Source organism: Parasteatoda tepidariorum, chromosome 2, assembly GCF_982258835.1.
Source record: "Parasteatoda tepidariorum strain Cologne lab strain chromosome 2, Ptep-v5.0, whole genome shotgun sequence".
NCBI classification, from domain to species: domain Eukaryota; kingdom Metazoa; phylum Arthropoda; class Arachnida; order Araneae; family Theridiidae; genus Parasteatoda; species Parasteatoda tepidariorum.
The window spans coordinates 115,301,560-115,318,241 of NC_141756.1; the positions used below are offsets into that span (position 1 = coordinate 115,301,560).

At 27.4% G+C, this 16,682-nt stretch overlaps 2 protein-coding genes across 2 annotated transcripts in view; both read left to right on the forward strand.

Moving 5' to 3' along the window:
• LOC147816079 (uncharacterized) overlaps positions 1 to 16,682 on the forward strand; it is a 297,913-nt gene that overhangs the window by 46,660 nt on the left and 234,571 nt on the right. The gene's annotated exons all lie outside the window — the stretch shown is intronic.
• LOC107455744 (uncharacterized) overlaps positions 1 to 16,682 on the forward strand; it is a 38,217-nt gene that overhangs the window by 11,258 nt on the left and 10,277 nt on the right. The window contains exons 5-7 of the mRNA XM_016073425.5: positions 1,404 to 1,578; positions 5,555 to 5,751; positions 8,212 to 8,368. Coding sequence (XP_015928911.3) covers positions 1,404 to 1,578; positions 5,555 to 5,751; positions 8,212 to 8,368 — 529 coding nt within the window. The remainder of the gene's footprint in view (positions 1 to 1,403; positions 1,579 to 5,554; positions 5,752 to 8,211; positions 8,369 to 16,682) is intronic.

The following is a 16,682-nucleotide window of genomic DNA, read 5'->3' on the forward strand; positions in this document are numbered from 1 at the left end:
ATTAACTTTACAATAGCTAAAGCTAACCAAAATTAATAAATTTAACAGTTTTTAATAATAATGTTCTTGATCATTTAATTTTTTTTCTATAAATAATAAACACTTAAGTGCATACTTATTATATTCTGAACTTTTTGCATTTAAATATTATTTTTTATAATTACTATGGATTTGTCCCAAGTAATTTCTAAAGTAAGTTGAATGGTATGTAACATGATATATATATAACACAAAATTTTCATTTATTGCCAACCTTACGTTTCAAGGTTGCATTATAAAGTTATTCAACTATTATTCGAAATTCCTTAAAAGAATCTGTTCTTACTGTTTGCAGTTTCATCTAGGGACTGTGCCCTGCATTGATAGTGGATTAAACCTTGTATCATGCAATTTCTATATTAACTGCCATAGTTTTAAATATTCACAGTTTTTATGAGAAAGTGTGCATAAAATGCTGTAGAGTTTTAATAATCTGACTTACATAGGGATAGCATGGGGGGCACACTCTTTTGTTTTTAGAAAACCTATTTATTATAAGTTTTATACATGCTTACATTTATGTATAAACACTTAACATAACTTGCACAACACTTAAAATAAACAATTTTCTAAAAACAAAAAGCATTCAAATAATGTTTTGATTTTTAACTTGAGTGATCTTACTGGTATGAGATTCAACACTTCCTTTGATTAGCAATTTTCTTTTTTTTCTCCTTCTTTCAAATCTATGTTTCTTTTTCTGTCCTGTTTTTGAAGAGTCTGAAAAAAAAAACCACTTATCAAAAAAATTCTTTCATGCACATTTTTCAATTTAAACTACTTTAAATCCATATATTTATTAAAATTGAGATGAGGTGCTTTAATTTTGAATTCTTCATTGTGGTTTGCTTATTAAGAGGTCATCCTCTAACTAAGTTTTAATTAATTATTTCTATTTGATTTTTCAATTTTACTTTCGAAATCTTTTGTTTTATTTAATTGAAACATTATGTTACGGACATTACATTATTCCGAGATAATTTAATTTTTTCTTATGCTAGTAACCTGTTGTAAGTTTAATAAAAATTATTTTAAATAACTATTATATGGTACACATGTAATACTCTTCACCCATTAAAGCCTCTTATTTACAAAAAATATTGTTAACAAACAGAAAAAAAGTATTAATTTAAAAATAAAACAGATAAATCTTTAATCTCCATCAATAAGCATTGAAATTTGCATTTTTTTTATTGTTATATAATGTTGATATTTTTTTTTATACTTTAACAAATACTATTTTATTTCTTTGCTCTGTTTAGCAAAAATATTTGACAGCAGAAATGAGTGTTCTATTTTTCAGCTGTTTATTTTTGTAAGTTATGTAATGGCTATAAACTGATTACAAATTCAATTTTGTGCAGGCTTAAATTCTTCAAAGCAGCATAATGTTTCTAAAATCGGTTCTGCAGCTACTCCAAGCGAATCAGAAGTTTTCCCTAAAGTGAAATTTGGAGAGAAAAGTCAAACATCTTCAAGTAGCTTGTTTGAACAAATGAAGATACCCGGAGAAAGCAGTAACTCCAAAAACATTAAAACGTAAGAAACACTTAACCACTTAACCCTGATTACCCCGAGTTAACTCGGGTATTGCAAATATTTATTGTATGCAAATATTTATTATTATTGCAAATATGTATGCAAATATTTATTATCCCGAGAAAAGTCGGATGTAGCAGAATTTGTCAGAACGTTTTGTTTTATCACGTTTTCACTTGGCCGGAAGCAAAAAAAAAAAAAATTAATAATAATAATCTGCTGTCGTTGGAAGTTTGCGAGTTTTGCTGTTGGATTGTGGGACTGCACACGGGTTTTGTGCAATCTTATACACGAAGGTTGCTGAATTTACATCGGAAAAAAAGGGGTAAAATAATGGCGCATCACTTCACTGTTGTTTGGAAACTATCATTTTTGTGTTGTTCCTTGTTTTAAAAACTATCATACAAAGAGTAGTATTTAATTTTTTTTCCCCTTGATAACTCGGGATAGTAAACTGGTGGTAAATAAAATGTTTTTAATACATAAGAAAAATTAAAATTTCAACTTTAAACTTGTATATTAGTCTTCGTTTTAGTTCCTTGTATTTATTAATAAAAAAAAATAAAAAAATATGCTAATTTTTGGCTTTTTTCTTTTTAAAAAAATTGGTACGGGAAGCAGTTAATGGATAAGTGCTGTTGGTAATATTATGTGAATAAAAGGTAGCAGAGATAAATATCGCTTACCTTTGTCTTGTGCATGGTTACGTGTGCATAGTGTTGTCTTCACTTTATATTCTTCAATAGTCAGGGGTCTGCTTAGAAGAAATTTCCCTTCATAAAATAACTTTTCATAAAAGATTCACAAAATATTTTAACTTAAAAACGGACCCTTCACAAAATAGTTTATCTTTTAATTGGACCTTTCACAAATTGTTTATCTTCATTATTGTGTGGTTGATCGAATGAACCCTTCCCAGGAAGGAGGGAAAGAAGGACAAATGCAAACGAACTAAGTTTTGTCTTCTGGCAGACGCTTCTTCCTTTATTCGTTCGAAATTATTATTCTGCATTCAGTAGTATAGGCTAAATACCAAATATTTGTATGTTGCATCTCTAATATAGTAGCAGCAATTGCCGTTTATTTTTTAAAATTTAAATTTTTTTTTAATTATAATTTTACAGTGTTGAGTATAATCTTGTATGTCTTTACAATTCAAAAACTTCTTGAAAAAGTTTTTTGCAATAACAGGACTCTATTTGCACAAATTCACAAAAGCAGGACCCTGGTTGAATGAATGTGCTATAACGTTTATTTTATATTCACAAATTACGAGTAATTTTTTCACAATTTTACAAAAACGGACCTTTCGCAAAATGTCTGGACAGACCACTGATAGGGCACGAATACCTAGTGTGACATTGCTCAATAAATATAGACATTGTTAATTCAGTAAAAAGTTCAAATTGCTTTTTAAAAATACAAGTTTATTATTAAATAAACATGATTAGTGAATAGAAGGGAGTGATTTCAACACGATGGATGAGTAGTGAAGTAAAACTTATTGAAAGTTGTTCATTACATAATTAAACTGAGACATCCAGAGGCTAAAATAATAAACAATGAATCATTGAATTGGAAGATTAGTGATAAAATATTTATTATATAACAGTGCTTCATTTCATAATCATTCCATTGTTTTACTTTATGACTTTGCGATTGATGTGTTAAAATTGCTATAGTGTTAAAATCAGGGATGGTTAGTTTCTTCCAAAATGGAAAAAAACAACTGGAAGAAATTGGTTTCTTCCCACCCAAGTGGGAGAAACTCTTTTTCAAAAAGAAAAATCAAAATATTAAAAGAAATTTTCATTCAGTTTAAATAATAGTCATATTGTTTTCATAGCTATTTAATGTATTATTCTCAGTGAAAACTAAAGAGCAATAATTGAAAAGAAAAGTAAATTTAATATATGTTTTCAAAAATTAACATGACTGTAGTCCTTCAGTGTTTTAAGCAAATGAATAAAGTAAAAAACATCAAGCAAATCGCAGAAGCAGTAATCAAGACTCATGGAAACATTTGATTCGGCTATGTCATAGACACGACAAAAAAAAATAATAATAAAGTAGAAACTTTAAAATTTTATTAAGATCTGTTAAAATTTCATAATTAAATTTTATTATTACAACTAAATTAAAAGTCATATACTAAATTTGTACGCCAATACAAAGCACCTGTTAAATTCACAATTATAAATAACATTAATTTTTTTTAGTATCAAATACTGTTAAGTATGAACACTCAAACTAAATTTTAAATTATATGGATTTTAAAATATAAATTGAAATTAATATATAGATTCTAAAATTCTGTATGAAACTAAAATGAATAATCGGAAATTATTATTTTCTTTTTAAAGAACTGATGTTGAAAATGTTTAACTTTCTTGTACTAAATTTAATTTAATTTCAATTTAAACTATTTCCATAATACATACATATTACTAAATAGCTGTCTTGTCATTTTTAATTTTTTCCATTTTGACCAATATTTTTCTAGTGTCTTAAAAAAAAATAGGGTTTTTCTGAGTAAAATTTGTGAAATTATCAGCTCCAAGCAGTTAGCATTTAAAAATCATACCAGGGGAGTTCTTCCACGTTGGATTGGTCTAGAATGCCTGAAATGGAAAAGCTTAACAGATTTTCCCTAGATTTCTCTTCTTGATCAAAGCATTGCGTGGCAAAGATATTGCTTAATCAAAACATTGCACATATTCACACCTGAGTGCTCTGGATGTGTAGTAGGTGGAGATGTTACTACCCGCAACCAACTGCATATCCAGAGCACTCAGGTTTGAACATGTGCATGTTTTGATCATGGAGTGAAGTCTAGTAGACAGGTTTAAAAAAGTGGAATTACTTAAATTCAGGGAAAATTATCGGAGAGTCGGGAAGTGTTTCTATATCTGATGTTGCTCATCAGCTACAGATTACTATTTTTTTTTACACAAGGCGAAAAGTAATAAGAAATAAAAGTTAACACATTTTTTGTTACCACATGTTATTTTTCAGTCATTTTTGTATTTCATTTTATTGGTCATTTATTTAAATAATGTGTAATTAAAGTGGGGAGTTTGGAACTATTAGTTAAAATTATTTGTGAAACGGTTATAGTGAAGTGAAATTTCGGTCCCTTGAAGGTTCACTATAGTGGGGTTTGACTGTATATATATATATATATATATATATATATATATATATATATATATATATATATATATATATATATATATATATATATATATATATATATATATATATATTCGTGCCAAATTATCCTTTTTCACATTATAAAACTTAAATATTTCATTTTCAATTTATGTTTCTCAGTATTTTATTTTGCAGTCATATTTAATATTCCTTTTTTGTAATGATAATTCCATAATAATTTTTACTAAGCATTTATTCAGGAAAAGAGTAAAGAAAAGCTATGTGCAAATATACATGGCACGGAAGTTCCTGGAGACAAGTTCACTACATTATTTCCAAAGGACAAGTGCGCGCCATTTTCACCCGCTGCATATAGTTATTTTCTCCTATCATGTGATCTACAATACCCAGAGTTCTTTGTTAGAAATGACGCTGTAAGATGTAATCATAAGATTGGATGCAAGATGTATTAAGATCTCAAAATATTTATTAAATTGAATGATTTTTGGTTTCATAAAGGCATTTTACTACGCATTATGGACTCATTTAAAAATATAGATTACATTTCTATTCAGTTGAGGATAATATATATGCTAAGTGCTTAGTTTATTTTGTGAAAGAGAGTATTTAATCTTCTCATCTGTTAGAAAGGCTAGTCTACAATTAAAATATAATTCTTCTAAGGCTTAGTTTTAAGCTCCGTTAATTCTATTAAGCTATTATTTTAGATGTTACATATATATGTATATGCAATTTAAGTTTTACGAAATATTTTTTCGATGAATGTTTGCCTTCATTTTCATGTTTATTTTGGTTTTTGCAGTGCCCCTCAGAGCCTCTTTGATGAGTTTGATGATGATAGTTTATTCAGTTCAAAATCATATCAGAAAAAGAAAGAACAGTCTAATGAAACTGAGAAAAAAACAGAGAAGAAAGCTGTTTCAAATAAACAAAAATCTGTGAAATCTGACTCTGAGAAAGTTGTTGAATCTGATATTATAATTCAAGATAGAAAATTTGGTAACTCTATTTCTTTTGCATTCTAAAACAATGATGTAATTTTTTTTGCCTGACTATTTTTGTGAATAGAAGGGAAAAATTTTTTACTCTATTATATGAGCTAAAATAGTGTATAAGTTTGTTTGTTTTTTTAAAAAATCTATTTCAATTTCTCTTGGAACAAATTATGCAAACAAAAATAACTTGCCAAAAAAATTATAAGTTTCATTTTCTGCTTTTATAAATAAAATAATTATAAATGATAATTTCTCTAAATGATAAATTCTCTTAATAATAGATATTTATTTATTATTTTTGAGTTCGGTAAGCAAACTTTTTATATATCAGGGTTCCCACTGTCCTTAAAAGTCTTTAAAAACTGCATAATTTTTATTTTGGAAAATAAGGGCCTTTAAAAGTCCTTAATTTTCAGCATCACTATAATAAATAGGAACTTTCTTTCAGTCTTACAAAAGTATTAAAAACAAAAATCGTTCTTTTATCGCTTAGCATGAGACCACGCATCTAGGGTAGAGCATTTTAGAGAGACAAGAAGAACAAGGCAAGGGGACGAAATCATGTCCTTCTTACATTAATATATTGGTCTTTTATTATGAATTCTTGTGATGGAAACTTTATTAATAATAACAATAATTATAGTTTTATATAAATTAAAACATATTCATAAGGTTAAAAGAGCTCCATTGTTCTATCATAATTAAAGGCACATTAGTATGCTCTTTAAGCAAGTTGAATAAAATTTGAATTTATGTATCATGTTAATTTATAATTAATTATTTGAAGGCCTTGTTCTAAGGACAATTATGTATTTCGTTTTTTAAGCAAAACCTAATGATCTCGTTCAATAAATTAAAAAAAGGAAAAAACACCTTGGAAAGAAGTTCTCAGATTCGCAAAATTTGCCTGGACCCACTTTGGCAAAGCCTGGTAATAAATACAATTTTATCAGTACTTGCATTATAATAAAGTTGTTTTATTATTTATTTTTTAACAAAAAGGTAAATAATTGTCACTTTCACTAGGGGTATATGTATACTTAAAGATAACAGTTATTATACTATTTTTAAAATCCTTAATTTTTCAAAAAACCTTTAATTTTTTCAAAAAAAAGTACTTAATTTTTGCTTTGTTAAAAGAGTATAAAGAACCCTGTATATCAAGTTGAACTTTTTATAAATTGAGTTTCTTTTTTAAAGCAATTATATTTTTACTGGAACAATTTTTGTTTCATTAACAAGCAAGTAAACAAAGCGAAAATTATAAGTCACAAAAATGTAAAAAAAAAAAATGAGTTTTACTTTTGTCACTGGAAAAGTTGTAAATGACAATTTTGAAAAATGTGCTAAAACCTTTCATATTTTCTTACCTGAATTAGTTTTGAGATTGAAATAAAATATTTGTGGCTTTGTATTGGTCAAAGAAATAAGCCAATTTCTATTAAACCAATTTTTTTCATAAGTAAATAAAACAAATATTGCAAGCCACAAGAAATTTAAAAAAAATCAAACTAAGTTTCACTTTCTACTTCCATCACTAAAAAAAATTCTGAGTCATAGTTTCTCAAAAAGTAAGAAACTAGGAAAAAGTGAGTGAATTATGATAATTTTAAAAAATTCCCTTTAAATCAAAGGAAGAAGTATATGTTAATGTTTTCTAAGATTGCTAGTGAACAGAAGTAATTTAATATGTACTTTTTGCGTGTCACTGAAATACCTTTGCAGGTTTGCCTTCTGCTTGCAATAATTGCCTTGGCCAATAATTTTATGATACTCTTTAAATATTATCCTGTGGTGCTCATAAGTAATTGAATTACTTAGATCTCCAGATTTGCATATATTTAACAAATTAATATGATTTTTTTCTTTTTTTAAGTTTGATTTCCAAAAACCCACAGGCTGATATTTTTTGTTTGAAACTCATATAATTATTTAATTTACATATTTTATATAGATATCATTAGTTGTCTTTTGGAATGAGGAGTTTTGCGTTTAAGGGCTTAAATAGTTTCTGTAAATGTTTGAATAAATTTTATTTTCTAATTCTATACTTTTGACTTGTATGACACTTTTGTGTTAAAAATGAGGAGTCTACTGCTTTCTTTTCTGCTTTCTCTATAATGATGAAAGAGTAAACAAGATTTTTAAATTTTTAATACTAATATATATATATATATATATATATATATATATATATATATATATATATATATATATATATATATATATATATATATATATATATATATATATATATATATATATATATATATATATATATATATATATATATATAGACCCTGGACAAATGGCCCATTAATTATGTTCAGGAATACCAAAAAATTTTAATGTTCAAATGTCAAAAATAATTATGTATTTTTTAAAATCTTTTTTTAATAATAAGTACCTCAATAAGTAAACCTTATTTTTGTATGTTAAATACATGTCAATCTTCTCCATTTAGGGGATGTATCATTATTTGATGAGCAAGATTTTGGTGATTACATCACAAAAGATGAAGAAGCTTTATTTTTAGTGACACCCTCTGATGAAAAGAAAAAGAATAATACCTTAATTACTAGACCTAATGATACATTTCTATCAGCTGAAGAAATCGAAGAGTGAGTTATTTTATGCTTTAAATCTGTTTATTTGTCACTTTTTTAAAAAAAGTAATAAATAAATAAAATAGGTCATGAGAGTGAAGTTATACTGTTAAACTTCCATAGTTTTTATTTATTTATTTTAAATAACGATAAATAAGAGTTGAGAAAAAATGACAATCCTTGTTTGTAGAATATTTTAGTATTTATTACATTATGAAAAAAAAGAGGATAGTTTATTCGTTCCTGATGAAAATTAGAATAATTTTTCTTTAATTATTAATGCTCCAAATGAATAATAAATTTGTGTGAGTTTATGAAGACAAGAAGTTTTCATTTGTGTTGTGTTTGTGTATGTTTATATCTATTATATTTTTGTTGGCATGGTTTTTTATCTAAAAAAATTTTTTATCTTTCAATTTTTTTTATCTAAAATTTTTTTTTCTTTGTTCATGTGCATTAGACTGCTTAAAGCATGTATTATATCTAACTTTGAAAAACAATTGCATTATATAGAACTGTCTTAAGTTATTGATATTATTGAAGATTTTTTTTCCTTAGCATGTTTGACTTATCAATTTTGTAACTAATTCTTCCAGCTTTATGGCCATTCAAGTGCAATGTGCATTGACAGGAGTGGAATTTTAAAAAAAAATCAATAATTAACCACTGGACTAGTAACTAAATGATATAAGAAGTCCCTACACATTTTCACTGAACCATTTACGTGTATTGCTTAAACTTTGTTTAAAAAAAAAAATTTATAAAATGAATTTAAAGGCAAAATTACTGTTTAGAGATGTTCTCAGTTATGATGAAATATGTTAATTTGTGACAATAATGCAGATCAAAACATTAAACTGAAAATCAAAACACGGTCTCCAGAATATTCTCTGGCACCAAAGTTATTTTAAATTTCCTTTTTTAATGTTTATTTGTAATTGTTACTTTATTATTTAATATAAATATTTTTTTATAAATCTTTGAAAAAATTTTTAATAAATTATTGTGTATTTTTTTAAATTTTATTTTCATATTTCTTAATAACAAAAGTGAAATTGTTATTTCATTCTTGCTTTTTATTTATCTGAGTTACTTTTCAGTGAAGTTAGTAAAAACGGATTACGTACTGGTATCACTACTTAAATTCTAGATGGTGAATTTATTCTACTTAATTTATAGGAAACAGTGGTCTGCCTTCGAAGCATTTACATTTCCTGTTTAGAAAAATAAAAAACTTTGTGTAAGCTTAGACTTGAAGAGGATGTTATTTTCATGTAGAGACAGGGGTCTATCCCGCAAGTGTTACTTTTGTAATGCCTTGCCCTTATATTTTATATTTACTTTTCTAAATTTGATTTTATAGCCATCAGTTAAACATTTAAATATTTACAAATTGAAATGAACTACATTCTTAGTTAATTAAATTTGTTTACCTTGAATTATTTTTATACCTATATGATGTGATGGTTCCTTATTTTCAGTTAAAGGAAATATTTGTATTACTTGTTTTTAATATTAGTGTAGTTATTATTATTATTTTTTTTTAATTGTGTTGTAATTCTTATTTCTGGTGTAACCTCTGAACAACTTGAGTAATACCTTACCATTTTGTTTTTCTGGAAGAATGACTTATTTCAAATCCTCGTGAGCGTGACAGTCACGACTAGTTCCATTGAGGCTAAGATTTAATATGACAATTTTCTCAATTAGTATTAATTTTAGTAATTTGTATAATTGGTTATTTTTGATAAGTTTTAAACAGCTTGAAAATATTGTGCAGGAATGTCAAAACAAATAGTAATGTGCCTTGTGAATAATTAATTTCCTGGATTATTATTACTATAGTATTCAGTATTCTGTTGTCTGAGAAATAATAAGTGATTCTAATGCAGATAATTTTTCCTGTGAATTTTAAATTTTAAATATACCACCTGTAAAATAAGCTAAGGTAAAACCATTCTTTTTAAAATGAAAATTACTAGTGCTATTTTTATTCTTCAATATTATTTGGAGTTCATTCTTAATTTAGAGGAAATGCTGGATTGTATTGAAATTTAATTAAAAAAAATTTTAAAAAATTATAATTTTTTTTTTTAATTAAATGTTTTTTTTTATAAAATTCTACATCTTCAGAATGGACATGCGATGAAATTTTTTCTCTTTCGAACTATTGTAAAATTATTCATTAGTTGTTTGATTACATAAATATTTCTCTATAGCGATTGCTGTGTAGCATATCAAAAACTTTAAACTTTTGTAAGGCTGTAAACTTTTCGATTGTTTACACAAATAAAATTGTAAAGGGTAATTTTTTGTTTCTTATCTCAACACTCTCTCGTTTTGTGGAACCCAATGATTAGTTGCATTTACTTATTTCTCAATGATTTTAAGTTAACTTTATAATTGAAGCATTTGTAGGTGTTTTTCTATTTCTATTAAGAATTATGTCAGAATTTTGATTTAGAACTAAGTTTTAAAGTAGTTGTAAAAAATGTTTTAATACTGTTTTTTTACAACAATTAATTGTGATAAAAATATCCTAAGTTGTTATGGTTACTTCTCTTTAGTAATGCTACACAAATATTACATAATTTAATTAGTTAGATGAACATTTTTTTCCTTAATTACTTTTTTTACTCTACCATATTCTATTGTAGGATAATTTATTCTATTATTCAGTTACATAAATAAAATTCTAAAATGATCCACCATTTACATAGATAAGGAACAGTATGTTTGTTACAAACATACCATTCCTTTATATCGATTGTTAAACCAAAGGACCACTAAAAATTATCTTATGATTTTCGAAGTCAAGTTTCAGTGGTCCAAACACTCATAATTCTAAACCCTGCATATATAATTTTTATGACTTTTAAAGTATCTGATTAGTTTCAACACAATTCATTTTAAAAAATGGCTTAATTAAAATTTTAGCTAAGCTTTGATTAGCAAACATAAGTTTAGTAATCAGGGATCCTAAAATTATAAATTTAAAGTAAATTTTAAAAATTTGTGAGATATTTCTTTAAATTGAACTTAAAAACTACAAATTTTCATGTCACGCTAACAGCTCTACATCAAATTGTAATGCATAATTATCAAAATTAATTGTTTTCTAGATCAATAATATGATTACTTGTGTTTTTAAATCTTAATTAAAATCTTTAAAGCAATTCAATTATATAACTGAATAGAACTAATCATATTCAGAATTGATTTTCTAAAAGAAAAATATAAATATTCTTATAAAACATTCATTAACAAAGGCAATAATTTACAATATATTAAGATAACTCTGTAAGTAAAAAAGAAAAAGTATAAAAAGCATTGACTCATTTAACTGTACAACATTATCATTCATTTATTATTCCAAGTTTTGAACTTAATTTTGGAAATATCAGTGAAGGAAAGTACTAAATTACAGTCTCTGAGAATTTTTGGAGTAAAAAACATTTAAAAAAAGAGTCCTTATTGAAAAACATACATTAGTTGTTAATTTCTCAGTCCAATATTTTTTCATATTTATAATTATAACACCTTTTTAAATGAATAGTATTTATAAAAAGGTTGAATAATTACAGAACAAAAGCAAAATGAATTACATTTTTATGCAGTAGTAATTTTAAGCATGGTTCTTTCGCTTCTCATTTGCAATGTTTGTAACTACAGAATTGTTTGCTGAAATTGCTTTTTTTTTTAAATTCAAATAAAATAAACAAATATTTAAAAAAAATTGAACCTTTCTGATTTGTTCCAATTGAATTTATTGAAAATAGTAAATAAGGTGATATACTTTTTTTGTTCTTTAAATTTTAATTGGGTATCTTTTTCATAAAATTAATCTGAATTTCAAAAATTTTGAAACAATTGAAGTGCTAAATTTAATTTCGTATGCTATATTTAAGTTAATAGACTGTTTGTAAAGCACATTTTCTGTCTTGTAAACTGTTTTGTTAAATGACCAGACAGAAAAGAAAATTTATGTTTTATAAGGATTGGCATTTCATATGGAAGGAATCTATTTTCTTCCATGACATTTTATTTTATTTTATAACCGTCGTTGAACAGCCGACCCAACTTCATGGGTTTACGACTACTAACGTTCAACTCCGCAGCCTTGTAATTTTGAACTAATCCAGAAGACAAGGAAACTCCTGGATCAGTACCCCCAGAGGTATTGATTTGTTGTGGGAACATGGAGGACTTTGAGACTCGACAGATTTAACGTGCATCAGTCACCATTTACTACACGGGGAGTCTTCGGCCGGCGAGGATCGAACCCACGACCTCTTGGATATGGGCCCAGCGCCCTACCGACCAGGCTATCCCGGCCCCTTCCATGACATTTGAAAAAACTTGAAGAATGAAAAAAAAAAAAAAAAAAAACTTGAAAGATCAATACAAATGTTTAGAATTAGAGCAATAGAATAGCTAAATTTTAAGCAAATTAAATTTAATATAGTATCAGAGAGTTGATAATTCATATCATTTAAGAGTCGATTTGAGTCTTCATACTTAGCAGTATTTGATTATAAAACTTAGTATACTATTTGTAATTGTTTTTTTGTGTTTTCTTGCCTTTTAGTAGTGCGTATGTTTATTATGCTATTTGTTAATTTAGTATTAATAATGCATATTTTAACAACTCTTTATATAATAATAAAATTAGGTTTTACTATACTCATTTACATAGAATGACAGCTGTTTTAATTTCTTAAGAAATTCATTCAATTTATTTTTCTTTTCAATCGTTTTTTAATATTCTTTCATTTAAAAATAATAAAATTGACGAAATGATTCATTTAAAATGCTTGCAAATGAATGCTGTTGTTTAAACTATATTGCAATTATAAATTGTTTAAAAAAAATAGTTTTAATATTTGATCTTTCTTTTTGAAAAAGATTTTCTTCCACTTGAGCTGGAAAAAATACATTTCATCTCGGGTGGTTTTTTCCACAGTAGAAGAAACTTGCAGTTCTTGTTATCTATACACGTAACTTTTCATTACATGTTATAAAAAAATAAAATAAAAAAACATCAAAATGTAACTTTAGAACTTTCTTCCATTATCCTCTTCATTTGTTTATAATTAGTAGACAGTTAACAAATTTAGAATCATTAAGTTTTATTGTTATTCATTTCTGTAAATGGATAAATCTTAGATGAATATCCAAAGCCTGAAACATCTCATTTATACTTTGAACAGTTTGCCTCTTTTAAAAAAACTAGAGTAGCGAATTTAGGGTACGAGGATAAGATTTTTTTAAAATCTATTTTTGCTGTGAAATCAAGTAATTTAAAAATGGCTACAGAAAAATAGTTAAGAAGTTTTTTTTCTCTTTAGATAAAAAAATAAATTAATAAAATTAAAAATTCATAGCAAAGAGACCATCCATTTTGTTTATATCAATTAAAAAAGTATTTGATCTAAAAAAAATGAAGATTGAAAAAAATTACTGAGTTGATAAGCCAAAAAATAATATCAAAACGAAGCTATTGAATAACCATAACAGCTACGCAATATGAGTTTTTAATTTGAGAGTTTTTGCCTTATTTTTTTTACTTATTTTTTCCAGATGAAATAAATAAACCACATGATCTTTATCTAAAGTGAACATTTTAGAATTATATTCCTTGTGCCATTTTAAAAATACTTATGTTCACTTAAAATAAAAAAAAAAGAGCTAAGGAAGTATACCATTGTTTTTATTTATTTTCAATGTTTTTGATATTGTACAGTGCAAAAAAAAAATGGAAAGTGGGCACCTTAAATAACTTTAGATCTAATGATCCGCCCTTCACGTACTAGGACTCAATCTTAATAATTCAAGGGCTTAGCCGTAAATACGCCAATTAATTAGTGCAAACGGCACTTGGAGCTATGAATCTAGACACAAAATTTTTGTTTGTTTTCTGAATAAAGATGCGTTTTCTTTGACAAATTCTTGAGCGGGAAACTGGAAAATATATAGTTGTGTTAGGAGAGCGGTTGAAAGTATGGTGTTTCCGATTCATGTCCATCTCCCAAGTGTAGAACAGCCTATTATAATGTGAGGCAAAATGTCTCACCCAATCACCGACTAGCCCAAATCCTCTCACAGTCGAACTTTTATTCTGCTTGCGTCGAATTGATCTCGGCTTTTATTACATTAGACTTTCGTCGCAATCCCGACACAACAATTCTTATTTTATATATATATATATATATATATATATATATATATATATATATATATATATATATATATATATATATATATATATATATATATATATATATATATATATATACAGGGTGCATTCTGAAAGTAATGCGCATATTCTGGGCGAAATAGATTTATTGATCCTATGGGTACAAATGGTTAAGATTCTTCAAAATAGTTCCCTTGTGCATCAATACACTTGCGAAAACGATTCTGCCACGCCTGGAAGGCACCCAGGAACTCCTCGACTGGATTGCCTCTCAGGAACCTTGTAACATGAGCTTGGATGTTCTCTACCGACTCCCAGTGCCTTCCCTTCAGCTCTCTTTTCAGTCGCAGGAACAAAAAAAAAGTCACACGGTGCCAAGTCAGGGAAATAGGGAGGCTGGGGCACCAAGGGGGTCTTACTTTGGGTCAGATAGGTTTTGCTCCTCCGTCAACACCTTCGGCACAAGCTTCGCACAGACATTTCTCATTTGCAAATCCTCCTTCACAACCCCATGTACCACACATTTTGACAAGTTCAGGGTGTTGGTGATTGCCTGAATGCTTAACCGACGGTCTGACTTCAAAACTTCACGCACACGCTGGACGTTTTCATCTGTTCGGGCTATTGTTGGGCGTTCAGAACGAGGCTCGTCGGTGACCTTCTCCCGACCCTCCTTGAAGGTCATATGCCACCTTCCACACTGAGATCTCGAAATGTATTCCACCTTAAAGGTGTCTTGAAGCATGTGATGAGTTTCCGTCGCATTCTTCCCAAACCGCACACAAAACTTTATCGCTTTCCAGCGAACACTCCATCACGCTGTGACTCGATCGAAAAAATGACTTTGCGCAAAGACACGTCCTACCGCTCCTACTACTCGGAGTGACCTGAGACCAGGCGTATTCGGAAGAACAAATCCCCTACCACATTTTTAGACCAATCTGAGTGCGCTGCGATTGATAGTCGCGTCGCAATAAAATCATGCGCATTACTTTCAGAACGCACCCTGTATATATATATATATATATATATATATATATATATATATATATATATATATATATATATATATATATATATATATATATATATATATATAGAGAGAGAGAGAGAGAGAGAGAGAGAGAGAGAGAAAGCACAAAAAGAAGAAAATCAATAAGTTTATTATAGATATTGGAAAGCACTCCTTTTTGTGGATATAATCGTGTGAGCTGATGAAAATATTGTCTTTTTCCTTTTTTTGACTGATTTTTATTATTATATATTTTTTTTAAATAATTTTCTTCTCTTTTTTCATTTTGTAATTTTTTCCATGCTTTCTCTACATTTTGAACATATATATGTAGCGAAACCTCCTGTTATGGACACTCGCGTAACCGGACGCGGGTAGTCCTTTTTGCTCTGAAATGTTATTTTCTTGTGATTGCTCTTGTGAAATCATTTGGACAGCAGCATATATTGATCTTTTCATCTGGACCACACCGGTTATGAGACCCCCTCAAGTTGCAATGAAGTCGTCTTAAATGCTCTCAATGCTTCTACCTCACTTCTTATCAATTTGAAGACTCATGTATTTAACACAGCTGGGGTAAGAAAAGAGAACAGAAGTATAATCTTTGAGGTGTTCATATAAATGAAACATTTATTCAGACGCTTGATAGATGATCAATTGTGAATTATCAACTCCATGAATCCTCAGGACTTTTACAGGTACGCATTGCTTTTTTTCCCCTGCGAATCGTGGGAGGTTTACTTTCAAGCAGGTATTAACCACGTTTCCTATCAAGTGAAGGGTAGGTTTTATAAATAATTGGAACCCAATGAGGACTTAAATTTTTTTTTTTTAAAGTTATAGATTGTTACGCTATTATTTTTATTTCCTAAGGATAAGCAGATTGTTACATAAAAATTTAAGTCTACTCAACTAAATGGTCCTTAGATTTTAATAATCATTTTATTCAGTTAACATTGCAACTTAATATACTGTTTTTAATTTTTTTTTGTTTTAATATTCATGAAAAAAATAGCTGCGCTTAATTTTACCATTCAATTACAATGAAATCATTCAAAATGGAATGCAGTTTAGTTTCATAACTTTTACAATCTGAATGGCGTTAACTTTTAATAATCTGA